The sequence below is a fragment of the Cebus imitator genome, unplaced genomic scaffold, assembly GCF_001604975.1.
Source record: "Cebus imitator isolate Cc_AM_T3 unplaced genomic scaffold, Cebus_imitator-1.0 Scaffold311, whole genome shotgun sequence".
Taxonomy (NCBI): domain Eukaryota; kingdom Metazoa; phylum Chordata; class Mammalia; order Primates; family Cebidae; genus Cebus; species Cebus imitator.
This window is the reverse complement of record NW_016107626.1, coordinates 3,086,047-3,098,975: the sequence shown is the minus strand read 5'-3', so window position 1 is coordinate 3,098,975 and position 12,929 is coordinate 3,086,047. Positions and strand designations below refer to the sequence as shown.

At 51.9% G+C, this 12,929-nt stretch overlaps 1 protein-coding gene across 1 annotated transcript in view; it reads left to right on the top strand.

Moving 5' to 3' along the window:
• The window catches only part of TAF4 (TATA-box binding protein associated factor 4), a gene marked incomplete at its 5' end in the record, with an annotated part of 79,279 nt that extends 73,583 nt beyond the window's left edge, over positions 1-5,696 (top strand). Inside the window, one exon of the mRNA XM_017503514.1 lies at positions 4,192-5,696. Coding sequence (XP_017359003.1) covers positions 4,192-4,359 — 168 coding nt within the window. The remainder of the gene's footprint in view (positions 1-4,191) is intronic.
• Positions 5,697-12,929: the final 7,233 nt, after the last annotated feature.

The following is a 12,929-nucleotide window of genomic DNA, read 5'->3' as shown; positions in this document are numbered from 1 at the left end:
TCTCCTTACTTCTTCCCAGTGTCCCCGACGTCCTTTCCTGCCCCAGGACCCCCGCGGCTCCGTGGGCTCCTCTGCTTGGTGGTAGCTGCTCAGTCTTTCCTGCTCTTTGATGAACCTGACACTCTGGAGAGCACTGGTCCTTGCCTCATGGACAGCTCCTTAGTTTGTGTTTGCCTGGCGTCTCCTCGTCATGCCATCCAGGCTATAGAATCTCAGCTAGAATGCCACAGGCCGGCTGGCGTGTCCTCAGAGCACTGGATTGGGAGGCAGGTGGCGTCCACCTGGCTGCTGCTGCTGCTGACTTTAGAGCTTGGTTCACCTGGGTTGGCAGGTGTCGCCACTGTCAAGTTACTGTTTTTCTCTTTGTAGTTGTGAGCATCTCGAGGAGACACCTGGAGGCTGCTGATGCCATTTCTCATGCTCGCCCAGCTCTGTTTGCTGTTTTCTCCCCACCTTCCCCGCTCTGCGCGTCTCGTTCCGCGCTCCCGGCCTCCCGCCTCTCGTGGGTTCCTTTACTGCGTTTCTCCTGCCCCCTCCCTTGGACTGTTTGCAGTGGATTCATTTCTGAGATAATTGTGTCTCTTCCTTACGTTTCTTTCTTAAGTCCAGTCAACGCTTACTTCCTTTTGGTTTTGGTTTTGTATTTATATTTTTATTGTTGTTATAAAAATTTGTCTTCTAGTTTTTGAGGTTCTGATTTGAGGTGATTTTGATATCCTTAAGTGCACATTTAAGCAGATTTTATTGGATTGAGAGTGTTGTCTTAGTTTACTTGTTCCAGGGTGCGTTTGTTGCTGATGTGTGTGGAACCCCAGTCTCTGACTCTTTTCTGTTTCTTTGGTGGCTCTGGGAGACTTTGCTGCCACTGTCCCTTTGCCCCGGTGGCCTCGGGGGGTTTGCTGGATCTGCGGTTCCCCGGCGCCCTCTGCTGGCCACGTGGGGAAGTCTGGGTCTTGAGCAGGTCCTTGCGGGGGTGCAGGACCCACATTGTCCTCAGGTTCTCCTGAGGACACAGCCTGCAGGACCCGGCACTTCCCCTTTTCCTTCTTTTCTGCCTCACTACCCACTCGCCAAACGGCTCCCCTCAGGACACACCGTGTTGCCTTGACGACCCTTTCCTGTCTCATGCCCGGCAGTCCTTGCCCTGTGCTCTGTGCTGACCTTCTTGGACACCTCTCAGGCCCTCGGACTTGAGGTGGCTTAGCCTTTCGGCAGTGGCTTCCCACGGACGTGCCCCGCCGTGGCCTTGCAGGGAAGGGACTGGGGGGATCAGGCTCCAGCGTGTGTTGACTTTGCACCGACCTGTGGTGATTTTGAAGCCTAGGTGCCCTCGTCCTCACCCTGTGCAGACGGCGATACTGGTGTAGACCTGTGTTCCTTGTTGTGCTGTGATGGGAAGAAAGGCTGGGAGACGTCAGTGTGGCAGCCAGGCCATCCTCAGCCTCCTGGAAGTCGCGTTCACTTTCTGGGCTGTGTGTCCGAGTGTTTTGTTACTACTGCTCTTCCGGAGAACGTGCTGTGATGACCTGGCCTCGTGTGTGATGCCCTGTGAGTGGTTAGGCATGGAGGGGGCACGCATACGTTCAGGGCAGAGCAGCTGCAGTGTGTGCCGCACGGGCCATTGTACCTGCTGCTGGGGCGGCTGTGGCTCTGTGGTGGTGGAGGAAAGGATGGGCCGGTGGGCTCCCACCCTGGGAGCAGATGTGCTCCTCCCGGACAGCCCAGGCGCTGCTGGCGCGGGGCCTGACGTTTGGGCGGCACAGACCCGGCACCAGGCGGATCTGTGGATGGTGACTCTTTGCACTGGGCTTCAACCTCAAGTGCCCATGGCACATGTGCAGTGGAGAGATCGTCTCCTTTCATCTGGCACTTTAAAGAGCCCTGTGACAGGGCAGGGGTGTCTGTGCGCCATTTTTAGAGGCAGAGACTCGACTCAGGGAGGGTTCACGTGGCATGTCCAAGGTCGTGGGGATTTGTTTGCTCGCTTGCTTGCTTGTTTTCTAATCCCAGTGCCTGCACCTAGAAAACCCCAAGTCCCCGTGTTTTCAGTTGTTTAGGCCGAGGCCCCGCAGGGCTTTGTGTCTGTGCTGGCATTGTGGATCTGTGTTGTCCCAGGCCCTGCTTTGCGCCATCGTGCCTGCACGTGCCACAGTCCCTCTAGAGTGTCCATGGGTGCCCTGGCCCTGGTCCCCACAGGCGCTTTGGCCTCCCATCGGGGTTGGAAGCCCTCAGTCTCCTCCCAGCAGGCTCCATGACCGGTCCCCCAGGCTTCTGTGCCCACTATGGGCATAGCCCATGAGGGTTTTCGATGAACCTAGATAGGAAAGCCGCTGCCAGTGCTGTGTGGGCTGGGCACAGAAGGCCCTGGTCTGCTGGCAGCTCCAGTCCTGAGAACGGAGGGAGAGGTTCCCATGAGATCTCCACTCTGTCTCAGAGCAGTTTAGCAGAGGACCCTCTGTGGTAGCCAAACTCCACATAGAATTCTGTGAGCAAAGACCCTGTGGAAAAGACAAGGGCGTGTGGACCCTCCTGCCTGGGGTGAGGTGGGTGGGGAAGCGGAGGGCACTGTGTAGAGAGAGGCAGTTGGAGGGTCAGGTAGGTTAGATTTGTGGGTAAGCTCGTTTTTCTTTTCTTTCTTTTTTTTTAAAGATTTAAGAAAAATTTAGTTGTATTTATAAAAGTCATAGAACCTGGAGAATTTATGATTTTCATTCATAGTTGCACCTTCAGAGCCTGGCACAGAAGCAGGGCCCTCCTGAACATCAGGTTCTCAGTGTGCTGGGCCTGGGGGTGGCCTCAGCCCCCAGCAGGCACTGCCTCGCCCGCTGCCCTTGGGTGGTGCTGACACTTGCATTAGAATATCTTGATTTCTGACAGAGCATCCCTTAAATTGTGCTCCCAAGACGAGCGTCTCCCTTTCACCCCAGCCCTCTTTTTTGGCTGCTGAGCTATTTTGAGGTAGACACATCAAACCGCAGTCTGGAATCTATAGCAGGTGTCACTGGGTCACAGCCTGTTTGGGTGGTGCCTGTGAGAGCCCCGCCCTCACTCTGCAAGCTGTCACCCGCCCAAGCTTGATCAGGTGCAGATCAGTTTGTAATGAGCGAGTGTGGAGCGTGCAGAGGCGTCAGTAGCAGAGGGACCCAGGGCGGATCTGAAGAAGGGCCCTCACGGCTCAGGGCATCTGAAGGGAGACGGGTGCCCTCTACTGTTTCAGTCTCAACAGGAATAAAGAAAATGCCGTCGGTTAGAGACCATCACACAGGGCAACCCTGCTCCCAGCCCGAATTGACAGTGGCAGAGGAGGGATGGGAGGAAGGACAGGATGAGGGACAGGATGAGGGTGCCAGGTTGGGGCAGCTGGGCCCTGCCTGCAGCTGCCCACAGCATGGCTCCCATGGCGCACAGAGCAGAATCTGTTACTTCCAGCATCTTAACTTTGGTTGAGAACATGCTGTGAAGATGCCATCATAGTCTTTGTACTTAAATATAAATGAGCAACTTTAACCCCCAGAGCAGGCCTTGGTTTTTAGCCAAATGGGGAAACGGCAGCTGTTGGGAGTTTGGCATGTGCCCTGCTGGGTGGTGGTGTGCAGGTGTTGTCTGCTGAAACCATGGGAGGGCTCCACAAGAACTGGCACCTAGCAGCTACGCTTCTCCAAGTAGGGAAGGCATCTGAGGCGGCTCGGGACACAGCTGATCACCTGGAGGGGCTGGCGGAGGTAGGGTCTCTGCAGCCAGAGCCCAGCCAGAGGCCTGGGGATCACTGTGGGAACCACTGAGCAATCCAGCCTTCTCAGCTGACCCAGCACACCCAGTCCCAGCCGAGCCAAGCCCACCCAGTGCAGGAATTCAGCAGCCAAGCAGGGATGACACCAGAGACCCAGTGTGGCTTCTGTGCCCTCTGCTGTGGTCGCATGGAGGGTGGCCCTGGGGCTGCTCAGCCATCTGCCTTGGGCGGGTACCACCCCCTGGTCCGTCCTCAGTCCTGGGCCTGGTCTGAGCACTGTGGGGCGTTGGGCAGTGTGAGTCTGCCCTATCCTGAAGGCACAGTGTGGGGCCTCCTGCTCTCACCCCAGCCGGGCCTGGCCTCTTCTGGCATCAGGGTACTTGGAACAGGCAACAGGCACCCCTTGCCAGCCCCGCTTCGAGCCCCACTAACACAACTGTCTTCTCCTTTTTCATCACCAGGGGTCGGGCCCCGGCTCAATGGTCCCAGGCAGCTCGGGTGTTGGAACCCCCAGGCAGTTCACACGACAAAGAATCACACGGGTCAACCTCAGGGACCTCATATTTTGTTTAGAAAATGAACGCGAGACAAGCCATTCCCTGCTGCTCTACAAAGCATTCCTTAAGTGACACAGGAGGACGCCTGGGGACTTTTTATATATTTGCAGATTACGCCTTTTTGTAACAAGCAAATGGGATATTGTTTAAAAAACAGCCACCTCTTTACAATGGAACAGTTTTATATTCCTGTTTCTAAATCAGCTCTTCAGTGTGAAAGAAAATACGTTTCTGTAACAGAGAGAACACAAAGGCCTGTGGATACTCTTAAAGGACAATTAAATCTTAACTCATCTTGATTGAGTGGCCTTCTTGCCAAACAAGCCATATATAAAGACTGATGGAATCGTTAGCAAATAATTAGCTGCCCTCTGTCCACTCATAGCAGTTTCTGCATTATTTGTGCATTTTGGTTTAGTTCTACCTAACTTACTACGTAGGTGTTTGTCTACAGCCGATGACCTCATTTCCTTTATTTTATTTTTGTAATAGTCAGTTGGCAAAGCAAACTGATTTTTTAGACTATTTATCTTCCTCCCCTCTCCCCCCGCCCTCCCCTCCCCTCCCCTCCCCTCCCCTCCGATGAGTCCTGCAGGAGGACACAGCTCATCGAGGTGCCCCCCCGCCTCAGTGTCCTCACACTTCTGCTTAGTAGAGGCAGAGCCCAGCAAAGGTGGGCTCCTTCTGAATGTGTGGTCAGCATCTGTACAAATGCATTTTATTTGCTATAGTTTGTAAAGCTGTAAAGTTAAAAGAGATGAAAACCTTTTCAGCATAAATATATTTTACTTGCACTGTGTTTTTTAGCTAAAAGTGAAAACCTAGATTAAATAAAATCAAAGTTGAGAAGAATCATCAAGACTGTTTCTCGGTGTGAATCAAGTGTTGAAAAATGGTTGGTGTATTTTGTCAGTAACTGTACATACTTTGGCACATGACAGAATGGCTGTGTAAACTAGAACTATTTTGCTAAGACACTGTATGCAAGCCTTGGGCCGACCCGACAGACGTCCGGAGCAGAGCCCCTTCTTTGTACCTATTTTTTTATTACAAATATACTAATTGGTTCTTTATATTTTCAGAGGTTATTGTATGAAATTGTCTATTGATAGTACTTTTATGACTGTAAATACTCCGGCTTTCTCCGTGTGAATTCTCACGTTAGACTTTCATTGGAGCGCGTGTGAACTGAACGCCGATCAGTATTTTTTATCAGCACCCGAGAACTGTTACACCTTTTATTTTGTCTTTTAGGAAATCCCTGTCTTTCCATTTTTTCATGTAAATTTTGCACAGTTACTTGTTCATATGTAAATATTTTACTTTCAAAAATGAAGTTTTTAATTGCTATTGTTTTATATAGGATTGAAAGAAAATTAACTCCTTTATTAAAAACAAATTTATCTGTATTTGTTTTGCCTGTTTTTCCCAGTTTTTCAGTTTTAGATTCTGCTTGCCACACTCCACTCTGGCTCTGCTGAGGTGCTGGTTTCTGAACCACCTGTTGGAATCTGTAGCTGAGCCCCAGTAGAGCCGGGAGAAAGAACTTTCTCTGTGAGGACAGGGGCCAGGCTGCCCTGTGCATGGAGTCTGAGGGCTGGAGGCCGTGCTTACCTTCCGTTCTCACAGGTGGAGATGAACTGGGCACAGCTGGGAGGGGCGGGGGGAGGCCTGAGGCAGGGGGAGGTAGATACAGAAACACACCTGGTGAGCCCGGCTGAGGTGCCCAGAGGGCCCCAGCCCTCCGCCTGTAGTAAAAGAAGGGGTCTCCAGGGTGGTTCATGGTACAGGTTGGCCCTGACAGGTCGCAGCTCCTGGTGGGGCCTCAGAGGCTGAGCACAGATGTGCACTGTTCCCTGCCTTGACCACCGTGGGAAACGGTCGCTGCCGCGATTGGACTTGGCCCCCCAGCGTAACATTCACTCCACCTGCAATGACAGGCAGGTTTACTCACCAGTTCCTCTGGAGACGCAGCTCCTGTGCGCACGCTGTCGCAGTGCCCCCCTGCGGGGCTGCTGGGGGCAGGGGAGCACGGACTGTCCCACAGCTTGGGAAGCAGAGTTGGGGATGAAGGTGCCGGCAGCGGGGGTTTCTGCCCCGGCTGTGGGGAAGGGTCTGCCCTCCCTGTTTCTGGCAGCTGCTGGCATCTTTGGTTCCTTGGCTTAGACACAGTGCCTGCTCTCTGCCTCCACCTTTCCACAGCTTCCCCCTGTGTGTGTTGGTCTCTGGCTCCAGCCTCCCCTCTCTGTAAGGACCCCACTCTTGTTGGATCCGGGCCTGCCTGTACAACCTCATTCTGAGTAGATTACCTCTGTAAAGTCCCTAACTCCAGACAGTCACATTCTGAAGACTGGGGGTAAGGAGTCCCCCATATCTTTTTTTTTTTTTTTTTTTTTTGAGACGGAGTCTCACTCTGTTACCCAGGCTGGAGTGCAGTAGCGTGATCTCGGCTCACTGCAACCTCTGCCTCCCAGGCTCAAGCAGTTCTTCTGTTTCAGCCTCCCCTCTCCTCCTGCACCCTCCTCCTCCTCTGCCACTACTCCCCAGTAGCTGGAACTACAGGCACACGCCACCACGCCCAGCTAATTTTTTGTATTTTTAGTTTCACCATGTTGGTCAGGCTGGTCTCAGGTAATCCACCTGCCTTGGCGTTCCCAACGTGCTGAGATTACAGGCGTGAGCCTCCTCGCCTGGCCTGCCCTGTGTCTTTTTTAAGGAGGATACAATTCACCCTGGACATCTGTGGCCGCACTGAGAGTTTCAGCAGGAAGCACCGGTGGGCGCCCTCTCCACCTTCACGCTGAGGCTGTGCCAGGGTCATTCACGGTTGGGTCACACCTGTGCTTTCCAACCGTGACCCATACCCGCGTTTCACCAAGTTCTTGGACTGAAATGATCAGGTACAAAGGGCAGCTGCACGTGGATTTCTGTAAGTGTGATTGATTTCACTCCAGCCCTTCTGCTCTTCCTGCTGGGTCCTGTCAGTCTGCCTGGTGACTTGAGGCTTAGGCCACCATGAGAGGGACCCCCCTCAGTGAGGCCCTGAAGCAGGACCTGGTCTGCAGGCCTGTTCATTGTACTCTGTTCCTGAGGCCCGTGGCTGCTGCCTTGTGTCTCATCACAGGCTTGCTGGCTGCCCTCAGTCTGACCTGGGCGTTTGCACAGGCCTGGGGCACAGGCAGCATGAGGACATGGCAGGGACGGCTATTCTCGCTGCCTCCGCTCCCCACATACAGGCAGCTCCACTTGGGCAAAAAGGTATGAAAAAGAGGCATCAAGTGTGGAGAGGAAGAAGGTGACACAACCCTGTGCCTTGGAAGTCCAGACCCACCTGCAGACACAGCACTGAGTGTGGCGTGTGAACTCGGAGAGAGGGCCAGTGGCAAGGCTGTAGCTAGAGGGCCTGCAGTTCCGTGCACTAGCAGCCAACAACCAGAGGTTACAAACATGCCGTTGACAAGAGCACGGAGAGAGCACACCTAGGAATGCATGGGATGAAAGACGGATAAGATCCTTACCCTGAAACTGGAGAAATCAAAGCCCTTAGTGGAGGTGGACACCACGGTGCTAGGTGGGGAGACTCTCTGTTGCTGAAGACAGCAAGTCTGGCCAGACTGATAAACAGGGGCAATGCCAGCCCAAGCTAAACCCAGCAGGATTTTCCTAGAAACTGACAATTCGATTCCACAAATTTATACAGAAATGCAGAGGACTTAAATAGCCAAGACAGCCTAGAACAGAATGGAGCACTTTATACTCTCACATTTCAAGACTTCCTCTGAAGTGACAGCTATCAGGATGGCGTGGTGTCAAAGCAAACACAGGCATGGCCAGAGGGATGGAAGAGTCCAGAAATAGGTCTACACGTTACACCACAAGGCTTTAGACGAAGGCCCTGGTGCAGTTCTGTGCCCTGTGGGGGAAACATGAGCCTGACGTCCATTGTCACACTGTACAGAATCACAAGCTTGAAGTGGGTCAGAGACCTGGAAAGCATCAGAGGTTTTCATGACTGGGAGTGGGCAAGGATTTCTAAGGACATAGAAGGCACAACTCCTGAAGAAAAATGGATAAATTAGGCCTCAAAGCTACAGCCTTTTGTTCACCAAGATGTGCTGGAAGGTTGGTACTTCAGGGTCAGAGTGGAACCTTGGCTTTTCGGCAATCTCGTGTGGTCCATGGTACGGGAGGTTCCTCCACGGGAGGTTTTCTTTAGACCGGCTTATTTGCCACACTTACAAATTCCACAATCTGTCGTTTAGATTTTGTGAACACAGTGGGAAAAGAGTGTCTATTCAATTTATACTCTGTGAAATACATTGTTTCTGAAAAAGTTTAGATACTACATTTTTTTCTTTATTGTTTTGCTATGTGACTGAGAGAAAAAATAAAATGCTGTGTCAATTTATCTTTAGATTGTTTAAAAAAAAAAGGTTTCTTTATTAAGTAAAAAGACAAGCCACAGACTTGGAGGAATATTTGCAATATTCATGACAAAGGAATAAAGAATTCTACAACTCAGTAATAAAAAGACACATTAAAAAATGTGTGAGACACATGAACAGGTGCTTTAGAGATACACGAGTGGCCGGTAAGCAACTGGACAGGTGCTCACCATTACTGCTCCTTAGATAATGCAGGTAAGTCCACAGCCAGAATCCTGTGTGCCCACCCTCGGGGCTTGAATCTGAAGGACTGTCATCCAGTGGTGGTGTGGCGTGTGACATAGTGACGAAGCTGAATGCACATCTATCGGGTGTGACACAGAGGAAGCTGCATGCAGGTCTGTCCTGTGTGATACAGTGATGAAGCTGAGGCTTCTAGGCCAACACTGAGAAGAGTGTGGTCCAGGGCCCTTGTCTCCTTTACATTTCCAGAGGAAGATCCGTGCCTCAGTCGACTTTCTGATCTTCTGCATGTAAGTCCCGTGCCTGGCTGACTGGGCCTTCCTAAGGCAAGCCCCTGTGTTCTCTCCTGACACTGGTACTCTGGGCACAGAGGGGCTCAGCAGAAGCCTCCCTTAGGCCAGCCCCCAGTCTCCCTTCTGAATTGAGTGCTGGACGGTGGGTGTGGCTCCGTGGGAAGCAGCACTCCTGTGCCTTGGGGGGTTTTTGTGTATTTTGTCAGCTGCCCCCTGAGCCATGGGGGGCTTTCCTCCTAGTTGTGCTCATGTTGTCAAGGTGGGCTTCTGTTTGTTTGTTTTTTTTTTTTTTTCTTGGAGACAAGGTCTCTATTGTCCAGGCTGGAGTTAAGTGGTGCCATCATAGCTCACTGCAGCCTTGAACTCCTGGGCTCAAGTGATCCTCGAACCTCAGCCTGTAGCTGGGACTACAGGTATGCACCACCACACCTGGCTTGTTTTTAAAATTTTTTGTAGAATTGGGGTTTCCCTATGTTGCTACGGTTGGTGTCGAACTCCTGGGCTCAAGGGATCCTCTTGCCTTGGCCTTCCAAAGTGCTAGGATTATGGGCGGGGAGCTGCTGTGCTGGGCGTAGGCGGGCTCATTTTCACTGGGAGTGTCTGCTTTCTGGTCGTTACCTACCAGTGCCTGCTGTTCTTGAATTACTGCTGCCTGGAGACATCTTCCTGTTCTATCTGGAAAACTTCCTGGTCCTACAGCCTTGTGAACAACTGATCAGGGCCCGTGAGCCAAGTAGAACTCTGGGATCAAATCCAATTAAACAATGGTGGAGTTCACGGTGCACAGCATGTCCCGTAAACTCTCAGGTCCACGCCCTGTGACAGCTTCTCCTCTGGCCTCAGCCCACTCTGCACCAAACTCCCCCAGCCCACCCGCCTTCCTTTTGTTGGGACGTACCCATCCTACAGGGCCCTTGCCATGCCCCAGGGTGGGCGGGGTGCCCTTCTTCTGGCCTTCACAGAAAAGGAGAGTGCAGGAGGAGGGTGAGAAGGGAGCTCTTGTCTTATCAGACACAGGAACACTCTAAAAAGCTAACGTAAGCAAATCAGCGTGGTGTTGACATGGGATCAGACAGAGAGGTTGGTGGGACAGAGCAGGAACTCCAGAAAAGATCCCTGCGTATCTGAGGACTTAATACATGGCTGAGGTAATATTTGAATTCAGAATAAAAGGATGATTTAGTAAAGGGCACCAGTGTAACTCTGTCATCTGAAAAACAAAGAAGCAGACTTCCCCCATGTAGAGAAGTCCCCAGTGAATTCAACTGAAGGGGAAAAGAATTCCTAAAACCCAGAAGAAAATCAGGGGAACTGTAGGTATAACCACCCAAGGGGTTCACCTTGCCCACTGCCAAGACAGAGCCATTCGTCAAGACGGGGGAATTGCAATAGAGAAAGAGTAATTCACACAGAGCCAGCAGTGTGGGAGACCGGAGTTTTATTATTACTGAAACGAGTCTTCCCAGCATTCAGGGAGCAGAATTTTTAAGGATAATTTGATGGGTGGGGGGAAGCCAGTGAGCCAGGAGTGCCGATTGGTCAGAGATGAAATCCCAGGGAGTCGGAGCTGTCTTCTTGCACTGAGTCAGTTCCTGGATGGGGCCACAGATCAGATGAACCAGTTTATTGATCTGGGTGAGGCCAGCTAATCCATTGAGTGCAGGGTTTGCAAAACATCTCAAGCACTGATTTTAGGAGCAGTTTAGGGAGGGCCGGAATCTTGTAGCTTCCAGCTGCATGACTCCTAAACCCTAATTTCTCATCTTGTGGCTATTGTTAGTCCTACAAAGGCCATCTGGTCCCCAGGCAAGAAGGAGGTCTGCTTTGGGAAAGGGCTGTTACCATTTTTGTTTATAAGTTTCTCCCGAAGTTAGTTCCGTCTATGCCCAGGCGTCCAGGAATGGACAAGGACAGCTTGGAGGTTAGAAGCAAGATGGAGTCAGTTAAGTTCGATCTCTTTCATTGTCTCAGTCATAATTTTCCAAAGGCAGTTTCACAGGTGAAATCTAGAAGCCCACCTTATCCAGGACAGTAATCCAAAAGTCTGCAAAAGAAAATACAGAATTTTTAACTCATGACCAAGTCCGTTTATGGAAAATGCTCAGATTTCTGGTTCTGGCTCAGATGGAATAACAGGGACTGCATTTGTTCTCCTGCCTCAGACAACTCAAAAGCTGAAAGAATACACGAAACGCCCTTGAGACGTTGGACATCATGCAGCAAAGCCCAGTGGCCCCGGAGAGGTGGGAAGCCAATGCTGTGAGCCCATGGCTGCCCCCTGGCTGCCTGGAGAGGGTCCAGTTCATGGTGCAGGGGGGTGAGCCCTGGAGAAGCTGTGAGACCCCTGAATAAGAAGCCAGAGTCAAGAGACCAGGGAGTCTAAGGTGGCTGGAGTTAGTGGGGCAGAGAAGCAGGAAGGAAAGATCTCCACAGCAGAAAACTGCAGGGATTTGCTGAGGACCGATTCTTAGGTGAGTGGGAAGAGCCCGCCTGAGGCCGCTGGTGTGTGCTGAACCACATCCCCTGACATGGCTTGGCTGTGTCCCCTTTCAAATCTCAAATTGTATCTCCCTGAATTCCCATGTGTTGTGGGAGGGGCCTGGGGAGTAACTGAATCACTGGGCAGGTCTTGCTTGTGCTGTTCTTGTGATAACGAATGTCTCACGAGATCTGATGGGTTTATCGGGGTTTCTGCGTTTGCTTCTTCATTTTCTCCTGATGCTGCCGTGTGAGAAGTGTCTTTCATCTCGTGCCATGATTCGGAGGCCTCCCTAGCCACGTGGAAGTGTAAGTCCAACTAAACCTCTTTTTCTTCCTGGTCTTGGGTTTGTCTTTATCAGCAGCATAAAAACGAACTAATACTCCACAGGACCTGTTCAGGATGCCCCATTTACCCTGATGTGACTGTTAACACATTGCATGCCTGTATCAAAATATCTCATGTACTTCATAAATGTGTCTACCTCCTTTGTACCCAAAAACATTTTTTTTTAGTTAAAAAAGGAAAGGCATGTTTTGGCCAGGTGTGGCGGCTCATGCCTCTAATCCCAGAACTTTGGGATGCCAAGTCAGGAGGATTGCTTCAGCCCAGGAGTTCAAGACCAGCCTGGGCAACATAGCAAGACCCCATCTCTACGAAATACACAAAAATTAGCCAAGCGTAGTAGTACACACTCACAGCTACCCAGGAGACTGAGGTGGGAGGATTGCTTGAGCCTGGGAGGTTGAGGCTGCAGTGAGCTGTGATTATGCCACTGTACTCCAGCCTGGGCGACAGAGTAAGACCCTGTCTCAGAAAACAAAAAACACATGTTTAGATCCTCACTCCTGGTACCTGTGAATGTGACCTAGTTTGGAAATAAGGTCTTTGTGAATGTAATTGAGTTAAGGTGAGGGTGGGCCTTAACCCAGTGACTGGTGTCGTTACAGGAAGAGACACAGGGACTCATGGGAGAGGCCATGAGATGGTGGAAGCAGAGGCTGGGGTGCCTCCGCAAGCCAAGGAATGCCAAGAGCTGCCAGCAGGAGCGGTAAGGAGGGCATAGACGCAGCCAGCAGGAGCGGCGCGGAGGGCATGGACGCAGCCAGCAGGGGCGGTGAGGAGGGCATGGACGCAGCCAGCAGGAGCGGCGAGGAGGGCATGGACGCAGCCAGCAGGGGCGGCGAGGAGGGCATGGACGCAGCCAGCAGGGGCGGCGAGGAGGGCATGGACGCAGCCAGC